Source organism: Amblyomma mixtum, chromosome 4, assembly GCF_055824585.1.
Source record: "Amblyomma mixtum isolate Tamu chromosome 4, ASM5582458v1, whole genome shotgun sequence".
Classification (NCBI taxonomy): domain Eukaryota; kingdom Metazoa; phylum Arthropoda; class Arachnida; order Ixodida; family Ixodidae; genus Amblyomma; species Amblyomma mixtum.
Genome location: NC_143015.1, coordinates 111,720,884 through 111,737,447, shown reverse-complemented (window position 1 = coordinate 111,737,447; position 16,564 = coordinate 111,720,884). Strand labels below are relative to the sequence as shown.

The 16,564-nt window shown below is 51.2% G+C and overlaps 2 protein-coding genes across 9 annotated transcripts in view; both read right to left on the bottom strand.

The window, feature by feature from the left end:
* The window catches only part of LOC149347895 (uncharacterized), a 31,974-nt gene extending 18,312 nt beyond the window's left edge, over positions 1–13,662 (bottom strand). Inside the window, exons 1-3 of the mRNA XM_089587737.1 lie at positions 12,678–13,662; positions 5,845–5,982; positions 5,568–5,683 (exon numbers count right to left, since the gene is read on the bottom strand). Of these exons, the coding sequence (XP_089443863.1) occupies positions 5,568–5,683; positions 5,845–5,982; positions 12,678–12,739 (316 nt within the window). The 5' untranslated portion in view covers positions 12,740–13,662. The remainder of the gene's footprint in view (positions 1–5,567; positions 5,684–5,844; positions 5,983–12,677) is intronic.
* The window catches only part of LOC149347888 (uncharacterized), a 356,391-nt gene that overhangs the window by 27,474 nt on the left and 312,353 nt on the right, over positions 1–16,564 (bottom strand). The window contains exon 16 of one of the 8 annotated variants that reach the window (XM_089587666.1): positions 1,333–1,427. The exons of 6 other annotated variants lie outside the window; for them this stretch is intronic. The gene's annotated coding sequence lies outside the window, so the exon portion shown is untranslated. Of the gene's footprint in view, positions 1–1,332; positions 1,428–14,972; positions 15,134–16,564 lie in introns of those variants that run through there. One more of the 8 variants, XM_089587653.1, reaches the window with a different exon arrangement.

The window sequence follows — 16,564 nt, the reverse complement described above, 5'->3', positions numbered from 1 at the left end:
CTTATTGTGCTCGCGTAGCCCCTCGTTTAGGTATCTCCCGGTTTAACCTATGTAAACCTTACCACATGACAGTGGCAGGGAATATACGACACCTTCTGCGCAATCAACAAATTTCTTCTTTTGACTCTGTGTACACCTTTGATTTTTCGTCATCTTACATAGTTTTGGGAGTTTATCTGGGGCCGAAAACACTACCTGGACGCCTACTCGTTGGCCTAGGTTTTTCAGATTATGGGAAGGCCGGTGCATATGCGGAACTACTGCGGTTTTCCTACATTTTCAGCCTGAGGAATTATTTTTACCAATCATCCCCTCAGCCACTGACACTAAGATGGCTTTAGGATACCCAGCCTCTTGTAACCGTTTTACCTGTCCCTGAAAACTGCTGTTCACACGGTGCCCCCACGACTTTTCCAGAGCCTTTTTGAAGCACTTGTTGACAATGCCTCTTTTTTATGTAAGATTATTATGTAAGATGATGAATCCTAACTCTGTGAAAAATCACAACTGTACTAAGAATCACAAGAAGAATTTTGTTGACTGCGCAGAAGGCGTCGTGTATTCCTTGCCACTGTCATGTGGTAAGTTTTACATGGGCCAAACCGGGAGATGCCTAAACGAGAGGCTACGTGAGCACAATAAGAATATTGAAAATGAAAAAGGCAACCTTGCCGAACATTGTGAGGAATGTAAACCAGATATATGGATGCCGAAGTTCGATGAATGCCAGGTGATTAACAAAAGCAGAAAACAGCTAACACGAGAGATTATTGAAGCAAGACGAATAAAAAACTTAGAAGTGTGGAAGCATCCCGTCTGTATCTCTATCAAAGAAGGAGATGATTTTTCTTGATGGCTCGAACAAAATGTGAAAAGCCACTAGCGGTGCGATAGGCTTATGGGACGATAATCTGATGCTCTCGCACTATATTTAAAAGCTGTTTGTGCATTTTAATAAAGAATTGGTTTAAAGTTAGCGCATGTGTTGTCGTCTTCGTTGTGTCCTTGTCTCGAGCGCTACAGTTTTTCATCATGAGCAACCAGCTCCCCAAACATCCACCCTGTTCAAAAAGACTGTTTTTAAAAATTTCTGACATCACGTAAATGATGAGGATGGGTTACAGATCTGACGTCTCACAACTACTCTCATACTGACAACGGCACACTCAATAGTAGGAGTTCCCTGTTTTCCAAACAACGCCGATTTCTCCTCACCCTGACGGCTGTGTCCCCATTTCAATACGAGCAGCCCCGGTGCAATGTCTCTCTGCAGAGCATTCGCAATGCGGCGTTCCACGGCACTTGGTAAGTGTACCGAAGACAGATACCAACCTCCTTGGCTGCCGGAGTTCACATCGGGGAATCTTCATCCCTGCTCGGATGAGCGATTCCGGCCAGCTTCCACATCCAAAACGCCGACCGCTACCCTGTGAGAGCGAAGTCAACCACATGCTAATCGTGAAGATGCAACAGCAGCAGCGATTCGTGTCGTAGCTAGTGGCGAACAGCGAATCAAACGGACGCGCGGCCTTTCACGATGCCCCCGCTCTCAGGCACCGCGACTACTAACTACGGCATCAGGGCAAAGAACCGATAGCCAGGTAAAAAAACATGGCATAGGCCACAGATTTAGTCCGGAAATGACGGCTCCCGTGGCTATAGGTTGCTTGAGCATCGTGAAAGCCCGCGCGTTCATTTAATCCGCTATTCGACACTACCTCTGACTTGAACGATGCAAGCGACGCGTGGTCTAGGAACACGGGGTGATTGGAGTAAGTCACGTGCAAGCGAAATGCCAGGCTGGTAGACGTGCGACAAAGTAGCGAGAGATGTAAACGTGAAACGTTGCGAGGGCAACGCACTTACATTTACGGTTGGATGAGCAGGTCTATATGCGTTCCCTCATTCCACTTCCGCAGAAAGAGGGACTGCAGTTTCATTTCTCCACTCTCTAAGCAGAGAGAAAAGAGGAAGTAAAGTTGTCCTCTAGCGCACACCCTTTAAAAAAGGAAGTGTGCTAGAGGACACCTCACTCCCTTTTTACACCCATATAGGTGTATAGGTGTAAAGAGTACAGGGTTGATACATGGAACAGGGCACAGTTAAGAGAGTGGCGAGGCACTGCAACAGCAAGGAGAAGAACGCAAGAACCCACTCTCTCCTGTATGCGCAATCTTTCTCTTTTTATCAGGTACGCCAAGGAAACTTGTGCACTCGTCACCGTGACGTCCGTCGACGTCACCCACAGCTGCGCACCCGGCTATGTAGCCATGCCAGAGAAATCTCCCCTGCGAACGTCATGCACTTAAACGCCGGCGTTCTACCGGTGTTCCTACCGTTTAACGCGCTCTACAACAAACACGACGTCGAAGTGTACAGGAACGCACAAATGTAAACGGAGCATGTTATTCGCTCCTAATATTTTTCACCCGTTAAATAATTGGAATTGAAAATTCTTGAACGTGCATGCTGGTCGTGGATGCTAACGCGCGCTCACATCGCACAGTACACGGGGCTCTACAATTTAGCCTCCAACGAAATTCTAGCCGCCCGCCTCGTGAGTCATGCGCATGCGCGGAGTGTCGTCAGAGATGCGGCGCCTATCACGACGATACGGAGCCTGTGGTACAAATGGACAGCTCGGAGGAAGCTAGGGCTCCTCGTAGGAACGAAGGCAAGAGGAGGCGGCGAGCCGAGGAGATCGAGGAAGAGCGCGCTAAGCGTCTAGATGAGCGACGCGGTTAGAGGGGCCCTCTTAGACGACGACAGTGCATCCACGACGACAGATGACGATGGATCGAGTTCTGAGCCTCTGAAAGAAGCTAGACTATCGCTACTCTACCAGGTTTAACCGGAGCTAAACCACGGCCATTTTTTTTTTTTGCTGCGTATATCCTGGCCTGACTGAGCTAAGCCACTGCCGATTTTAGAGATTTTATAGTTTGTCAGCCATCCTGCTAGTTGGTTGATGGTTCATGGTTTATGAGGGTTTAACGCCCCAAAGCAGCTCAGGCAATGAGGCACGCCGTCGTGACGGGCTCCGGAAGTTTCGGCCACCTGGGGCTCTTAACTAGCACTGACATCGCACCATGGCGATAGTTAGCACGTCTTAGGTGTACTCGTATGCCAAACCTCGCTGATAATGCTACCTCGAAACAAGCGCCCCACTAACTGAAAGATTGATTTTAAAAATTGCTGACAGTAATAAGTCAAACATCACGTATGTGATGAGGGTGGGTTACAGAAATGACGTCTCAAAACTACTCTTATACTGACAAAGCCACACTCAGTGGCAAGAGTTCTTGTGTTTTTTAACGACGCCGATGTCTCCTCATGCTGTTAGCTATGTCCCTGCATCTGTGTGAGTAGCCCCGTGCGATGTCTCTCTGCGGAGAATTCGCAATACGGCGTTCCACGGGGCTTAGGAAGTATACCGATGACAGATACCAACCTTCCTTGGCTGCCGGAGTTCAAATCTGGGAAGCCCTCACCCTAACTTGAACTAGCGACTCCGGCCAGCTCCCACATTCAAGGCGCCAACAGCTACCATGCACAAGCGAAGTTAACCTTAGTGGTCTACAAACCAACACATACCGAACGCCTGCTAAGTTACACCAGTGGTACCCTACACCATACTCTCCGCAGTGCCCACACTGGGGAGAGATCCCACACCATGTGGTAGACATGCCAATTTGATCACTTAGTTGACCCCATTCCAAACCCCTCAGAGGAGCAGTACGAGGCTGCTCTGCTCAGCGATGATCCTCACCCTCAGCACTGGCTGGTGGGGAGGGCCAGCGCAGCAGCAATAAACAGTGGACTACCGGACTAGGCGGCCCACCCACATGTTCTGTGAATATTCAGTAAATAAAGATTCCTTCAATCAATCAACCTCATGTGAATCAAAACGATGGAACAACAACAGCTGTTCAAGTCGGAGCTATTGGCGAATAGCGAATTCAACGAACGCGCGGCCTTTCACGATGGTGCTGGTGAACTCTCTTATTGCGCCCAAAAACGGGGGACCAGTCCAAGGACCGGTTGCGCTGGCTTAGAGGAGGTCGGCGGCGATCCCTTGGGATGTCGCGGCCTCCACCGCACGCTGGATAAACCGGCGTTGGCCTCCTGGCTCGGAAGTACGCAGGAGAGACTCCCACGTCTCTGGGGGGTTTGGGTTGTTCGTGTTGTAGCGTGTACAAGTCCATGCCATGTGCATCAGAGTGGCCGGAGTTAAGCAGTGTTTGCACATGGGGTCTATCTGTAGCGGAAAGATCCCACTGTATAAGAGTAGGAAAAGTAAAAGTAAAAACTCCCAACGCAAAGTAAAAAAATCTCTGCCTCTCCCGTAACCGAAAATAGAGTAAACATGAAATGTTTAAGGGCCGAATGTCATCTCGGTGAACACCCGAACCGCACCGTACAGGAAGGGAGGAACGCCACCACCCGTTCAGCGCGATGCCTTGCCATTTGAACGCAAGATTTGTTTTTTTTTTTTGAGGAAAGGAAATGGCGCAGTAATTCTCTGCCATCTCGGTGGACACCCGAACCGCACCATAAAGGAAGGGAGGGAGGAACGCCACCACCCGTTCGGCGCGATGCCTTGCCCTTTGAACGCAGCGCTTCTCCCCCGGGTCCCTGTGCGCCTGCGCGGCTTTGCTTCGATGCGCGAAGCCCCTAAGAGAACACGTATGAGAACGAAGTGTAACGTGGCACTTATGTGCTTTCTGCACGCGTTATTAGAAATCGGAAATTATAATTCCGTGCATTATCAAACCCACAGCTCCACTGATATCTTGATAAACATTGAGAAGGCACTGGCAGCAGTTATTTTTTGTCTCGTTTGGAGACCAACCGGCGCTTGCATGCCGGTCGCGTAGGAGGGCTTAGAGTGTCTCGTTAAATCTCGTTAAGTCTCGTACGGTGCCCGGATGTTCTCGTTTCAGAGCCCGGATGACTGGAATTCAGTGCCCGGATGAGTGGATTTCAGTGCCCGGTTGACTGGATTTCAGTGCCCGGATGACTGGATTTCATTGCCCGGATGAGTGGATTTCAGTGCCCGGATGATGGCTCTCGGTCTCGGCGTGACGTCACCACTGCCGACAACGGGGGCTAAAAGCATTTCATGCTTAAAAAACTGCCAGTTTTTACTTTGCGCCATTGGACAGCCTCGCTTCTTGTTAAATCACGGTGTGCGGATGGATAGAGACACCTTTCGAGCCGGTAGTGCTGGGTTTTGGTTTATGGGGTTCAACGTCCCGAAGCGACTAAGGCTATAAGAGACGCCGTAGTGGAGGGCTCCGGAAATTTCGACCACCTGGGGTTCCTTAACGTGCACTGACATCGCACAGTACACGGGCCTCTAGAATTTCTCCTCCAAAGAAATTCAACCGCCGCAGCCGGGATCGAACCCGGGTCGTTAGGGTCAGCAGCCGAGCACCATAACCACTGGGCCACCGCGGAGGCATACCCTTTGGCAATTACTAGGCAAATAAAAGGAAATGAAGGAGGGGAGGGATGCCCTTGGCGCGAATGCACAGCAGATATTTCCAGCCAGTGGTATATCTCACCTTTCTCTTGGCTCCCTCGGCTCTCCTCCGCGTCGGCTCCATTGGCACGGCTCTTCCTCCCGGCACGCCCCTTTCCCGGTCTCCTTTTTGCGTGCGTCTCCTTGTCCGGAACTTTCCTTGAAGCCAGTTCAATCATTCATTTTATTTCTACTCTTGCCATACACATTATCAAAACACTGAACCCATAGCCAGAGGCTAATGTGGGGTTCAGAAACAAAATACATGATGGCAATCACACAACGCTTGTGTAAAATGAAAAGCACACACACACGGTTACCGGCCAACAGGAGTCGGGGGCGGCCGAGACGCTGCTGAAGGTCGCGACACTGGGCAGCGGCCAACAGGAGTTGGGAGAGCCGAGGCGCTGTTGAAGGTCGCGTCACTGGGCAGCGTGGCCTCGGAAGGGTGGGTGGTCCTGGAGGAGGTCTTGGGACAGGGTGGTGTTTAGAAGAGAAAACATTCGGAGTATGCCCCTGTAAGTGGTGAGTGGAGAAGCGCGTGAGATGTTAGTGTCAGAGGAAGCAGGGAGGCTGATCATACACTCGGCTCGGCAGCGGAGACCTCGGGCGAGTGTGTGCGAATGGGCGTTTCCGCTGAGCAACGGACTGGCACTTTATCCATAATCTTCAAGTCAGCAGGGATATCTAATCCTATGTGACACCTCGGGTATACATTAAAACAGCTTAGATGACGTACCATTCTCGGAGCGTTCTTGGTGCCAAACGGCTTTAATTGCCTCAAGCACTGCCAGGCTGTGGGGAGAAATATGAAGTGTGGCCGAGGCAGAAGCGCTGAGGATATCCCCAACACCTCATTCGTGAGCGTACTGTTCCGAAACACTTCTCGCTGCGCTTCTCATAGTGAGCATAATTTCAGCGCCTTTGCACGGAAGACTAGACCACGTATAATCATTATTCTTATTACGAATGCCAAACGAATGCCGATGGTGGTGAAAATATTTTAATGAAATGGTTTAGGAGGTTGTAGCCGTGGTTGGAGCTCTCAGTCCGGAACCCCATTGGCGTAGGCTGCTGTCCGGGCTCTTTCGATGAGTTGCTTTTGACTCTTTCCGTCCGAGCTGGACAGAGCTGCCTCCCACCCCTCCTGCGTTGGCTGGTTATTAACAGTGATCGCCTGATTTCGTTGGCAGGCCCATACCATATGGTACAGGTCCGCCTTCTCCCCGCAGAATTTGCATTGTGAGTCAAATGACTCCGGGTCTATGGCGTGTAGTCTTCGTGGGTTGTTGTAAGTGTTGGTCTGTAGCTTTCGGAGGTGTTGTTCCTCCCCTTTATCTAGTGTCTTAGCCGGCGGAGGGTAGACCCGACGGGATAATCTTAAGTGCTGAAGTATGTCATTGTAAGTTAGTAGTGGGGTAGGAGGTTCCACGGCATCCGCACTGGGTGCCCGGGGGAGAAATGCTCGGGCTGAGGCATGTGCGCTCTCGTTCCCTGGGATGCCCTGGTGACCTGGTGCCCATATTAAGTGTTTGTGTGTGGGTTGGTAGCCACGGATGTAGCTATCTTGCAGGATTTTAGCTGCTAGCGGTGCGACCCTGCCCCTGAGGTAATTGCGATACGCTGTCTGTGAATCTGTGAGAATGTATATTGAGCTAGTGTGTGTTGCAGCTAGAGCAATCGCCACTTCTTCCGCAGCCAGTACGTCCTGGCTAGCCAGTACTAGTCCGTCGACTGTTGTATTTTGGTGCACTACCGCGACGGCCGTCATTCCCTGCTCGGGACCCGCAGCATCGACATAGAACACGCCCTCGCGCTCGCCGTAGTGTCTTTTCATGGCTTCGGCTCGTGCTTGTCGTCTTGACTGGTGAAAATCAGGGTGCATATTCCTGGGTAGTGGAGCTGCCTTGAGTTGTCCTCTCCATGAGGCTGGGATGTCGGTTTTGGTGTCTAGCTGTCGGGGGCAATTGATGTTTAAATCACTCAGGACTTGTCGGCCAGTTCGAGTTGTGGAGAGCCGTACCACCTGCGCCGTAAGGTGTGCCTCTATCAGCTCATCGATCGTGTTGTGCACACCCAGTCGCAAGAGCCTGTCCGTCGATGTCGCAAGAGGGAGTCCCAGGGCCTTCTTGTAGGCAGTTCTGATTATGATGTCGAGGTTTTTTATGTCACGCTTCTTAAGGCGGAGGTAGGGCGCTACGTAGACGACGCGGCTTACAACGAAAGCCTGCACCAGTCGCAGAGTATCGTCTTCTCGCATCCCTGATTTGCGCGTCGTTATCCTGGCGATCATCCTGGCGACTTGCTCGCTCACGAGCCGTAGTTTCTGGAGGGCAAGAAGGTTGTTGCCGTCGCTATTTATGTACAGACCCAGTATCTTCAGGGTCTGAACTTCCTTGATGGGTGAGTTGTCTACGCGGATATTGATGGTGTCTTGATTCTTGCGTTGACGGAAGACTATGAGTTCGGATTTTTCGGGTGAGCACGTTAGTCCACACGCCCGGGCATAATTTTGAACTGTTGTCGCCGCGGTTTGTAGTTGTTCTTCAATCATTCCCATACTTCCCGTGGTTGTCCAGATGGTTATATCAGCGTACAGGGCGTGGCGTATTCCCTGTACCTGATTGAGAAGAGGTGGGAGGTTTAGGAGTGCTATGTTGAAGAGAAGTGGGGATAGTACTGCCCCTTGCGGAGTGCCTCTCGTGCCCATCTTCACTTGCGTTGTGTGTTTTGAGCCGGTGCTGATGTTGACGGTTCTGTCCGTAAGGAAATCGCAGATGTACGAGTAGGCTCGCTGTCCGCAGTTCATGCTGTGGAGGTTGTTGAGGATTGTGGAGTGTTTGACATTGTCAAACGCTCCCTTGAGGTCAAGTGTTAGAAGCGCTCGGTTACTGTTTGTGCGTGCGGGATCAATGACTTCACGTTTGATTTGCAGAAGCACATCATGGGTGGACAAGTGTGCCCGGAATCCAAACATCGTGTGTGGCAGTAGCTCATTGTCCTCAAGATAATTGGAGAGACGGGTGTGGACTGCCTTTTCCATGAGTTTGCCTGCGCACGACGTGAGGGATATGGGGCGCAGGTTTTCAATGCTGATTTTCTTGCCGGGTTTGGGAATAAAGTGTACATTGGCTGTTTTCCATGCTTGTGGAATGGTGCCGGTACGCCAACACTCGTTTATGTAATCCGTGAGTTGCTGCAGAGCCTCCGTGCCGAGGTTGGCCAGAAGTCCGACAGTAATTTTGTCTTGTCCCGGGGCTGTGCCTCGGCGCATATCTGCTAGTGCTGCAATGATTTCCTCTGAAGTGAAATCTCTGTCTAGGTCTTCGTTCGGTTCCCCACGGTACTCCTTATTGTAGGGTTGTGGGTCTCGCGCGGTGCAGATATAGCGACGCGTGAGTTCATCCACGAGTTCATGATCCGTGCCTTGAAAGCTGTGTAGGGCTCGATGCAAATTCCTGTGTTGTTCACTCTTCGCTTTCGGAGGATCAATTAGGCATCGCAGAAGGTTCCATGTAGCCTTGGTGTCTAGGCGGCCTTTGAGGGATTCGCACTTCGTTAGCCAATTGGTGCGAGCGAGGTCCCATGCGTATTGGTCTGCTTGAATAGTAAGCTTGGCTATTCGAAGTCTTAGTTTCCGATTGTGTCTTTGTTTTTTCCATCGTTTTATAAGACTACGTCTTGCTTCCCAAAGGTGTAGGAGGTGGTTGTCAACAGCTGGGTGGTCCTCCGTGGTGGCAAGAGACTTTGTGAGCTTTTCTTTAAGGTCGAGAATGGAAGCCGCCCAATCTTCGTAGCTGGTTATTTGTTCGGATGTGGTTAGTTTGGTGTCCTTTCTGAATGTCTCCCAGTCTGTAATTCTGGCTTGCCCTCGTGGTTTGCTGTGCTTGTTGCTTTCGAAGATGGTCTGCAGCACGTAGTGATCGCTGCCTAGGGTCTCTCCTGTATTGAGCCACTCATAGTTGCGGGCATTGCGGACGAGCGTGAGGTCGGGAGAAGTATCCCGCGTTACGCTGGTGCCGACTCGCGTCGGGTGCTGCGGGCCCGTGAGTAGGGTCAGGGCCATGTCAGCGATGGCGGATGCTAGTTTTCTGCCTTTCGTGTCTTCCCTGGGGTATCCCCATAGGGGGCTAGAAGCATTAAAGTCGCCAACTATAGCTAGGGGAGCTTTTTGGGCTTCTCTTAGGGCTTTAAGAAAGATCGCGTCGAAGGCTACGCGGTGCTGTTTGGGGCGACTATATATATTGAGTATATAGGTGCCCTTGCTGTTTCTGTGCTGTGGCAGTATTTTTATGAAGGTATATTCAATGTCGCTGTCTAGATTAAGGTCTACAGTGATTGCCGTGCATGATTTGTGGACCAAGATGCATGTCGAGGGATTTGTTTGATGTGTTGAGTATCCTCTGATCTTAGCCTCCATATTCACTTCTTGCAGGGCTATTATTTGCGGCGTATCGGGATGAGAGTCTATGTATTGCTGTAATGTTTCCCTCTTCCGTTTTAGTCCTCTGCAGTTCCACTGTAGGATAGTAAGTTTATGTCTACGTTGTGGAGCCATGCTGAACACTAGAAACTTGTGCCTCATCATGTGGTGCGCCCTCAGGTTGTTGATCTGGCTGAGTGCTTGGCAGACGACGAGTTCCCATTTTACCCTGCAGCTTTGTGCCTCTGTTGTGAGAAACATCTGATAATTCCTGAAGTTTGCGGTCAATTCTGATCTCCTGCGATTGCATCCTTATTAAAACTGGTTCGAGGTTTTCCATCATGGGTTTAATAACTGATTCTAACATACTTTTGATTGTCGTCTCGATCATAATTTGTAATTTATTTTCAATGAGGTCTTGAATTGTTTTTTCCAAGCGAGTGATGCGTTCCTGGGTTTGGGGGTGCTCTGTATATTGCTGCTTTAGTGCCTGCGATGGTGGTGCCTGCGGAGTTGGTGCCTGGTGGGGTGCGTCTGGTGTAGTTGCTTGCCTCTCGGGGGTGCTAGCATCTAACTGGTGTGGAGACGGAGGGTGTAGCTCTGCCCTATCTTCTTCCATCGGACATGCCTGTTGCGTCGATGGAGGTAATGTGTTGTTTGGATTGACTGCGATGACTAACTGCTGTTTCAATGTGCTATTTTCTGATTTTAGTTGTTCAATCTCTGCTTTAAGTCGTTTGTAAGCCAACGCTTCGGGGGAGGAGGCAGCTACATCTGCCCAGCTCACCTTGCTGCCGTTGCGCTGCTCCTTGTTATGGGGTCCTGTTGTCTTCTCGGCTGGACGACTGCCGTTGTTGTGCGTCACATTATCGGTAGTCCCCGGTCCATTGCTTGAAGAGCGTGAGCCGGGTGGTGCTGAGTTGTTGCTGGACTGGTCCTGGTGGGTCAGTCGGTCCCCGCTGCTCGATGGACCTCTGCTGCCGGACCGGTTCCGAAGCCTGGATCTTGACCGGTGGTTGAATTCTCCTGTCTTGGGCTTGGTTTTTTGTGATGTTCGGTACTTGTACTTGCACTGATTCGACCCCATGGGATGTGGACCTTCGCAGACCGTGCACTTGGGTTGGCAGTCGTGGGATTCTGGAACATCTTGCTGACCGCACTGCGGACATCTTGACTTCGAAGGGCAAGGGCAAACATCCGCCCGGTGTCCAAGTTTCCCGCACAGTGCGCAGGCTGGCGTTGTTTTCTTGTATAGGCGTACTGGAACCGCTTCACCGTAGTAGAAGACGTGAAACGGAACCTTTCTTCCTTCAAACGTGATGGCCGCCACGTTGGAGGAACCTAATTTTCTCACGCTCACCACTGGTGCGTCCGGGGAGCGAAGCGCGTTCGTGATGTCTTCGTTGGAAACCCTCGGGTCCACTTGTATTACTCCTTTGCAAGTGTCGTCTGAGGGGCGGAGGTAGGAGTACACTGCCTGTGCCTTGTCCCCAAGCTGAATTTCGTGAATTGCCAGGATCTTTCTGATTATTTGGGCGTCTCGCACCCCGACGACGATGATGTTCTGTTCCCATATGGGCCAAACGCTGAGCTCGGCTGAGCCCTTGTCGACGCCAGCAGCAATGTGCAAGGCGTTTCCGACCGCGTTGCTTCCCCTGAATTTGCTGAGATCCAGCGTTCCTTTAGGTTTGATTATGATCACTGCGTCTTGCTTGTCCAGACGCGGCTGCGGAGGTGGCTTCCAACGCTTGACTTGCGTGCGGGGCGTCTGCTGCAGCGGCGTATCCCCTGCCGCGGTGACGCGTCCGTCTGGCGTTCGACCTTTTTGCCGTGCCGAGTGGTCGTCACGGGCTGATGCGCGTTCCCACTCTTCTATCTTGCGTTGGATAATCGCCTCCGTAACCTTGTCGAAAACTGGGGTTTTCGCCTGCGGCATGGTGACAATCTGCATCCCCTCCGGGTCGTATCCCATCAGGGTCGTCATGGTTTGCGGCAGAATTTGCCCGCGGAGCCGCGGCGGGCAGCTGAGTCGTGGCCTAACTGTTAGGCTTAGCAACTCGCGCGATCCGCTTGGTCTTCAAATTCTCGAAGGATTTGAGAAAACGGTCCCACCTGAACAAGGGTGAGTGGTCTCCTCGTTGTTTTGGAAGTGTAGCCAGATGGTGTCGCAGCGCTTCGGCAAATGCTTCGGGAAAGGATCATAAAATTCGGCGGAGCCGACGTGAGACACGTCCGCTCGTCCCGACTGCTGAGGCGCGTCTCAAACGAATGCCGAACCTTTGCGTGCAACCACGGCCCACAGCGTTGCCTGTCAGCACGCACGCACTTCTTCGTTTAATATAAACGCGGAGAAGTGCATTGGTCAGATGGGAAACGCACAGTTTGTGGCCTGAAAGGAGTGCACTTAAATCTTCTGTTCCTTGCCCTGTCCGTTAACAGCGCCTGCCGATCGTTAACGTTAAGAAATCTAGAGCCATTTTCATCATGACGTCAGCAAACGTCACAGAGGGTTGCTTAATCGGGCTGATGTGGCAGCAGCAGCAGCCTTGTGGCTAGTCGTGGTCCCGAAATTCCGCAGGGATAGATAGACATTACGCAGGATAATTTTTCACTATAGCCACCAGAACGCCAGGAAGGTGTGGTTGAGGTAAACGCCAAGTCCACAGCAGTTACTTCGGCACGCACATGCAGATTTATCATCCCCCTGTTTGTCGACAAAAGAACACTTACGAGCGCGCAGTAGCTCTGGAATGGATTTCCGTCCGGCCTTCCACCGGACGCGACGAAGGCATTCCAGGCGACCGGGCTACTACCCATGGCGCTGGAGGCGCTGCGAAATAGAGACTATAATTAGAAAGCGTCGATCATGTTGCTGTAGAAGAGTAGATTGGATGGGAAGAAAGAACGACATCAACAACGAGAGATGCCCCACCAGTCTTTAGGGGACACAACTCATGAACGAAGCAGCAGGTGCCCCTCAAAGAACGCCCACCTGCCAGCGGGGTCGACCAATTTTCATGACCACGCAGTAAATTCGATTAACCCTTGTTATTCTCCACTCATAGGCCACCCCCTTCCATTTTAGGCTAGCAGGTATAAAGAGATAGGTTGAGGGGAACAATCGGCCGACGCCAATGTCTCGATGGCCTGCTTTGAGGGGCATCTGGGGCTTTGTTCTTGAGTTGTACCCCGCTTTAGTGGTCTGCGTAAGACGAGGCCGGTGAGGCTGCTCGTCTGCTTCCTTCATGGGGGTTTAACGTTCCAAAGTGACTCAGGCTATGAGGAAAGCCGTGTTGAAGGGCTCCGGTTAATTTCGACCACCTGGGGTTCTATAACCTGCACTGACATCGCACCATGCCGCTAGTTAGCACGTCTTAGCCGTATTCTGATGCCATACTTAGCTGGTAATGGTACGCCGAAACACAAGCGTTCCTCTAATTCAAATAGACTGATTTTAAGACGTGATGACAGCATGAAGCGAAACATCACGTCTACGATGGGGGCGGGTTACAGAGATGGCGTCTCACAACTACTCTCATACTGACAAAGCCGCACTCAGTGGACGGAGCGCTTGTTTTCAAAACGACGTCGAATTCTCATGATGACGGCTGTGTCGCCGTATCCATGAGTAGCCCCAGTAAGGATTCTCCGACAGCCTTCAAAGTATTCCCAATATGGCGTTCGACGATATGTGGCATGTGTATCGAAGACAGATACCAACCTTTTGTGGCTGCAGGAGTTCAAATCCGGAATGTCCTCACCCCTGCTCGGACGAGCCACTCCGACCAGCTTCCACATCGAAAGCGCCGAAAGCTACCCTGTGAAAACGAAGTTAACCTCAGGTTAACCAAGAAGATGCAACAACAATAGCAAGTCCGAGCTAGTCGCGAACAGCGAATTAAACGAACTCGAGGCCTTTCACGATGCTCCCAGTCTCCGGCATCGCGACTACTACGGCGTCACGGCAAACAACATATGGCCAGGTTAAAAAGCAGAGTACAGGCCACAGATTTAGTCAGGAAATTACTGCTCGCCTGGCTATAGGTTGCTTGCACTGACGCAGTAGTAGCCGAAGTGCCGGAGAACGGGAACTTCGAGAAAGGGAGCGCGTTAACTTAATCAGCTATTCGACACTAGCTCGGACTTGAACGATGCAAGCGACGCGTGGTGTACGAACGTGGCGCGCTTGACGTACGTAACATGCAAGCCACATATACCACGCTGGTAGACGTTCCTTGCAAAACAGTAGTGAGAGCTGCAAAGGTGAAACTTTACGGGGGCAGCGCACTCACATCTACGATTCGATATGCCCGTATATACACGTTCCCTTATTCCACCTCAGCAGGAAGGCGGACTGCAGTTTCATTTCTAAATTCTCTGAAGATAAACGAGTAAAAAGGGAGGAAAGTTGTCCTCTAGCGCACGCACTTTAAGAAGGGAGTGTGCCATAGGACACCTTACTCCCTTTTTACACCCATATAGGTGTATTCCTGTTTAGAGTGCAGGGTTGATACGTGAGCAGGGCGCAGTTACGACAGCCGCGAGGCAGTGCAACAGCAATGAAGATCACAAGAACCCACTCTCTCCTGCATGCGCAATCTTTTTTTTTTCATCAGGTACGTCGAGGAAACTTGTGCGCTCGTCACCGTGACGTCCATTCACGTCACCGGTAGTTGCGCACCCGGCTATGCAGCCGCGACAGAGGAAGCTCCCCTGTGAACGCCAAGCACTTAAAAGCCCGGTGTTATTGCCGTTTAACGCGCTCTACAACCGACGTGGCATCGAAGGGCACAGGTGCGGAAAAATATCAACGGAACATGCTATTGGGTCGTATTATTTTTCACGCGTTACCTAATTTAAATTGCCAACTATGGCATGTGCATGCTGGTAGTGGATGCTAGTGCGCTTTTTCTAAGACAAACGATTATTGTTTTTTCTACGCGGAGGGCGCGAGGAACAGAATATCGAGCTCCGTTTGCACATGTCCGCACCTGTACATGCCAGTAACGTGCTCCTCCAGCTCACCTGCCCCCATTGTCAGGCGGGACGTGCGTCGGCGTCGGAGCAACACCCACGTGACCGAAGCGATGACGAAGCTAACGGTGCAGCGGCGGGAAAGACCTGCCCAACCGTTGTCCTCTCCACCAAGGGATGCATGAGCCTGACGGGAGACCGGAGCAGGTGCCCTGCAGTTCGACACGAAACAACGATCAGCGATGATCACGACAAAGGCAAGGAACTGCACGCCTGGCTCCGTATTGTTAATCGGAGCTAATGTAGCGCGTTTGCGCTGACTGCTCGTTTATAGCACAAACATTGCGGAGCTTGTTTCGTGCACAGATGTTCGGAAACTTTTGAAGTGAAAAGCTTCACTACCCGCATCACAGCCGCGCTTCGCGTGAGCCGGCGGAGCCAAGATTTGCCACAGCTGCGCACGCGTGAAACCGAGTGACATCATGCGCGGCACGAATAAAAAGAGAAATAAAAATCTCTGCCTCTCCCGTAAACGAGAGTAGAGTAAGCATGAAATGTTTACAGGCCTAATGTCATCTCGGTGGACACCCGAACCGCACCGTACAGGAAGGGAGGAACGCCACCACCCGTTCAGCGCAATGCCTTGCCATTTGAACGCAAGGTTTTTTTTTTTGAGGAAAGGAAATGGCGCAGTAATTCTCTGCCATCTCGGTGGACACACGAACCGCACCGTAAAGGAAGGGAGGAACGCCACCACCCGTTCGGCGCGATGCCTTGCCCTTTGGACGCAGCGCTTCTCCCCCGGATCACGTATGACAACGAAGTGTAACGTGGCATTTATGTGCTTTTTGCACGCGTTATTAGAAATCGGAAATTATAATTCCGTGCATTATCAAACCCACAGCTCCACTGATATCTTGATAAACATTGAGAAGGCACTCGCAGCAGTTATTTTTTGTCTCATTTGGAGACCAACCGGCGCTTGCATGCCGGTCGCGTAGGAGGACTTAGAGAGTCTCGTTAAATCTCGTTAAGTCTCGTACGGTGCCCGGATGTTCTCGTTTCAGAGCCCGGATGACTGGAATTCAGTGCCCGGATGAGCGGATTTCAGTGCCCGGATGGTGGCTCTCGGTCTCGGCGTGACGTCACCACACTGCCGACAACGGGAGCTAAAAGCATTTCATGCTTAAAAGAAACAGTGCGCCAGGAAGCTCTCATATCTCGGTGGACACCCGAACCGCGCCGAAGGGAAGGAAAATGAAAAGAAAATTGGTTTTAAGGAAAGGAAACGACGCCTGTCTCTCTCATATCTCGGTGGATACCCGAGCCGCGCCGTAAGGGCTTTAAAGGTAATGAAATGAAAATTGCTTTTAAGGAAAGCAAATGCCCGTCTTTCATATCTTGGTGTACACCCGAAAGGAATGCACACCACCAGACATGTCTCTAAAGCAACCTTCTAAGAGAGCATCCATGGAAATCTAGTACGTCCAACAGCCCACACAGTAAGCTCGGCAGGTGCCTTCATCTAGGCTATTGCAATGGCCCTAAACATTTCCGGCAAGAATTCCGGTGCAGTGCACGCCGCTTCTATCTAACCAGTTATTTCAAGAAACGCCATCCTATCACAATTCATGCCAGAAACT